The following is a 5,249-nucleotide window of genomic DNA, read 5'->3' as shown; positions in this document are numbered from 1 at the left end:
GTTTGATAACCATGAAAACCCCCATTTTATGGAACCATCGATTTGTTGGTATTCCATGGTGTACTTTATTTTTTTTTTCAATTATGTCCTTACATAATATTATACAATTTTGTTTTATCCTTCACCTTATATTATTTAACTCTACCTCCTACCTCGATCTTCACCCACCATCTCTACCCCCCGCCCCCAACCCCCCCAACCTGACCCCCACTCCCCATCAAACTCCCACCCTAATTCTTTTTAAAATTTACAACAACAACAACAACAAACCCTTTGAATTCCAACCAAGTAGGATCTGGGGAGGGTAAAATGTACGCAATCTATACCGCTACTTTCGAAAAAGTAGAGAGACTGTTTTCGATAGACTCCCAGCTCAAGATAAAGAATAGTTAACAAGGTCATAGTAATATCTGAAGTAGAATTGGATGGCATAACCGAAATAAGAAATGAGAAATAATTCAAAATCTTGTTCTTACCCGAGCCTCACCTCCAACCCGACCCCATCACCTACTAGCCCCCCCCCCCCCCACTTTCTTTTTTTTTTTTTAAATTTTCAAAAAAATTTTCTTCCCCCCCCCCCCCCCTCTCCTACCCACATACAAATAAAAAAGAAATAATTTTTTAAATTTATTTTTTAAAAAAAATTACAACTTTTTTCTTACCTCACCCCTACTCCTACTCGCTACCCTCACCCCCAAATATTTCCTTTATTTTTTTTTTCTATCCTGCCCCCCATTATCATATTCGTTTTCAGTATTTTGTGTTAAATATATACAAATGCTTTTAGAAAATATTTTTCTACTTGTGTTACGAACATAAAAAAATAAGTAAGAAACAACTTATTTTCCTAGAAAATATTTTCTTGTGGGACTCCATACTGAACACACCTGTAGCACACACAAAAAATGCATTCAAACTTTGTACTTGTCGTTGGTGTGACGTCTCAAAACACTAAAAAGAAATGAAATTTGTTACCCGATAATATTATTTTTTTTTGAAACTGAAAAATAATATAATCCAATTATATTTATTTTATCTACTATTTTATTGACTTTGTTAGAATTTACATGAATTTAACAACTTAATATATCTACATGACATAATTTATGACAAATTAGTAGGAAGAAAATTATTTTACTAACAATTATTGATAAATTTAACATTTATAATAATTAAGGATATTTTAGTAAACTTAACAGTTACAATATAATACCATACTGCCAAACCAAATAATAAAACTGTCACTAAACAATAGTGAACGATACAGTCTATCCAAATATTGTATTGTACTATACTGTACTACACCACACCATACAATATCGTACATTATGAAACCATAACGAACCACCATCCAAACAAAGTGTAAATCTAGATTATGGAGTTATTGCACTTAGGGGTGGGCATAAATACCAACAAATCGAATCAAATTTAACTAATTTGGTTCTTTGGGTTGGTTTCAATTCTATTCTTCTCTAACTTTTAGGGTCCCGGTTCTTTGGTGCGCCAAAGGACGGTAGAAACTTAACTATACCCCGTATTTACACTAAGTCAATATATACATGTCATGTATTTGAATTAGAGTTCATTTTACTTAAACATACTGAATTAATATATATTTTACTTCATTAAATCACTTAATCATGATAAATTATATTAGTTTGATAACGGGCGTGGTAAATTTCCAAAGTTTAATAATATATGTTCAGAAAAAGAAATTCCCCAACCATCTCTCCCTTTTCCTCTATCTTCTATTCACAGTTGTTGGCATAATATGAATGAATACTATGGCAATTCAAGAGCAAGCTTGAGTTCTGCATCTAGATTGAATAGCAATATACACGACACTGAGGCAACCTTGGGAAGAGACTCATTTGGGTTCAATCCCACACTCCACGGGTAATTGGGGAGATACCTAAACCAAATGATGCCACATTAGACCTTAGATAGGCGGGTAGGTGGGTTTGGACGGTGCAGATTAGGATAGTAAGTTAGTTGGTATATTCACGGTTGTCTTATTCATAAATACCGTGGAACCAAATTAAACCAAACCGAACATGAAAAAATCGAACAAAACCGAAGTAGTTCGGTTTGATATTAGGTGCATACTATTGAAAACCTAAAAAGCAAACGTCCCCCTACCTGCATTTTAAGTTTTAGAATTTTTCTTCAGATGTTGGATATTAATATGAGTGGTATTGTGTTGTGACTTGTCAAAGAGAGAGAAATCACTGAAGCTTATGCATATGTTATCGCAAAGTAAATAACATCAGCAAATCCATTTTCATATATTTGCAGTAGTTGCTATTGTAGCACAAGAATAACAACTTGATGTTCACAAACAAATTTGAACTTTAGAATTCTCTTGCCCAGTTGGCAATTAATGCAACAAATCTGGAAGAAAAAGAATATTTCTTTATCTTCTGCTTAATAAAGGCTAAAGGATGCTACCCGAGACAAAACTAACCTAAATAACATGGGGGAATTTCCAAGTGCAAATATCATCTTCCAAAAGATCTAAGAAAAACAGTTCCAACTTGTTCACTCAATGAAGGTACAAGGGTACCACCTGACCAAAACTACCTAACATAAGATCCTACTAAGATTCAAATATTAACATTTATGCTCCATAAAAAAAACTTAAGCAAACATACAATTAACGAAGCTAGTACAAAGCAAATCTGTAAGAAATAATTCAAGATTCTGGATACTAGGTGTACAATCTAGGTATTAAGGGATATCACTAAACAGTTCAAGAAAAGAACGATAAATTTAGCATCCGCCAAAAGTGACATAGCCAAAGGAAAGGATATTGGTTTCCAGCATTAGCAGCATTTTCTTTCGTCCTCCTTTTTATAGGTAAAACTTAACAAGAAATTGCACATAAAGGACAAGATTCACAACCAAATCCCTTTATAGTTGCCGGAAACTTCCCGAAGGGAAAATCGGAAGGCGATCTCACCCAAAATTTCATTCATCAACAAAAATTTAGACAGCTGAAGCAGTGTTTTTCTCTTTGAAGGCTACTTTCATCCTTAACAGGACTCTCTTTTTCTTGACTAGGTAGTGAACGTCCTCTTGTTTCTTGTTTCCTGTTTCTTTCATTGGAGGGTAGTAGGGTGGAGCTGTGGTACAAGCATAGGATCACCAGAAAGAAAGCGAGAGGAGGGACAGAGGGAGATCAGTAATTAAGATTGAAGCTTTGACAGTATAAACAAAATCCATGAATCTAATCTGACATAAAATAAGCATTATAACGGACAGAAATTGGCAACAGTAGATGTAATAGTTCAGTACGTAGCCTAAACAACAGCATAGAAATTCTTTTGAGATTTGCAAATGTATCCAGCTAAATCATTTATGAATTATAATGCATGGATGTGACAGAACGGCTAAAGCACCTAATCACAAAAATTCAGTGTTAAGTGGAATACATCATGGTTTATCTATAAAATGTAATAGCAACTTAGTCCACCACACTTACAAATGACAGTGGTTACCTAAACAGTTGGTTCAACAAACAAACAGGTGTTTCGAGAACCAATGAACATATCACCGGGCAAATGATGGTGTTGGAGGTAACTGTGCATAATCAACAAGTTATCCAGCAAAAATGCCAATACAATACTAGAATTACGTTGCGATCCCCAAGTACGAAGTGAAATCTTCTGACAGCTATACAAGATCAGCACCAGCATCTGTTGATGTACTCATCTGTAAACTTCTACTATTTCCAGCTGCGAAAAAACGTACAGAAGGCAAAGAGGGATCCGTGACAGGTTCAATCTCAAGAAAGTTCAAATCATATGTACCAGACTTTTTCAAACTGAAAACAAACACAAACACAGTCCATCCTAGCATTGTAACTGCCCAGTAATTGGTCATCCCGTGTATCAGACCCCAACCAACAGCATAACCAACAATAATTCCCGATAAATGTCCAATAAAACTCGCTTGAGGAACAATAATAGAAGTGAATATGAGTGACTCAAATGGCGCAAAGCTGATGGGAAGTGAAAGAAAACCAAAAAGATTCAACTTTGACGACGGTTGCTTGACCGAAAGAATCGTCATCCACCCAAACACCACACAAGAATATCCAACGGCAGTTACTCTCCGGAAATACTCTAACTTAAATTTCTGAATCAAGAGATGATACATTCCCACAACAAGCATGCCAGAAAGAACAACCAAGACCAATGTATAATGAAGATAATACTCTACTCCAAGACCTATATGTCCCAATTGTTCAACAACTCCAAGACTCCAGAGTGCACTAATATTGAAAACAAGATGAAGCACACTAATATGTGAAAATGCTGATGTTATTATCCTCCAATAATGACCTTCCACCATAGCAGCTTCATAACTCAAACCAACATGTGAATAACCAATATTTGACTTCTGAATATAAAACCAAATTGCACTACATATTCCAATTGCACAACTAGTAGCTGGCTTCTCCAATATCTCATAAAACAATGGTTTCCCCATGTGAAGAAACCTTTTGCCACTCACAGTTCCTTCTTCAACTTTATTGCTATAATGCTTACAAAGGCACAAATTTGTCCCTTATGTCTCTTTTACCTTATGGGAATATGCAATTAATCTTGAAACAAATATAGAAACCCCAAACCAGAAAAATCAAGAATCTTGCACTAGAACTAATTTATGGTATGTCAAATCATATAAAAACCCAAATCTGCAAACAAAACTTCAGAATTTCTTCATTGTAATATGATTCAGATCCAATATAACCAAGATTCAAGAAATCCTTGTACAAAGATCAATCGAGCTATAAATTTTCATTAAATTTTTAGTGAATTTAAAACAAGAAAATTTATGTATGAATACTTACAGGCCCTCGAAGAAATGTTGCAAGAAAATCAATGTATTTAGGAAATGGGCTTCAATATTTTCCTTTGTGAAGAGTCGAGGCTCCTCTGGAGTCTGGAGTGACATACGCAAATGGGAAAATTGCAAGTGTGGTCCCTCTGTTGTTTTAATACTTTCAATTTTGGTTTTCATGATACTACCAAACTAACCTCCAATTGATTTAATTTTTTAATACTACATCCGTTTAAAAAAGAATTTGACATATTTTGACTTGCTACAAAATTAAAAAAAATAAAGAAGACATTTTGAATTTTATGGCCTTAAATTAAAGTTGTGTCAAATGTATCAAAATGCCCTTTAATCTTATGGTCCTAAACATGCCATATGGAAAGTTGAAATTAAAGTGTTGCCAAAAA

General features: G+C 34.5%; 1 protein-coding gene across 1 annotated transcript; it reads right to left on the bottom strand.

The window, feature by feature from the left end:
- Window positions 1-3,321: 3,321 nt before the first annotated feature.
- On the bottom strand, window positions 3,322-5,017 carry LOC107873181 (RHOMBOID-like protein 13). Its single transcript, XM_016719928.2, has 2 exons — window positions 4,856-5,017; window positions 3,322-4,699 (listed from the first exon to the last, which is right to left on the bottom strand). The coding sequence occupies exon 2, from the start codon at window positions 4,489-4,491 to the stop codon at window positions 3,673-3,675; it is 819 nt and encodes a 272-aa protein (XP_016575414.1). The 5' UTR covers window positions 4,492-4,699; window positions 4,856-5,017; the 3' UTR covers window positions 3,322-3,672.
- Between the last annotated feature and the right edge of the window lie 232 nt (window positions 5,018-5,249).

The sequence above is a fragment of the Capsicum annuum genome, chromosome 6 (assembly GCF_002878395.1).
Source record: "Capsicum annuum cultivar UCD-10X-F1 chromosome 6, UCD10Xv1.1, whole genome shotgun sequence".
Classification (NCBI taxonomy): Eukaryota; Viridiplantae; Streptophyta; class Magnoliopsida; order Solanales; family Solanaceae; genus Capsicum; species Capsicum annuum.
The sequence above is the reverse complement of the archived record's forward strand: the minus strand, read 5'-3'. Positions and strand labels throughout refer to the sequence as shown.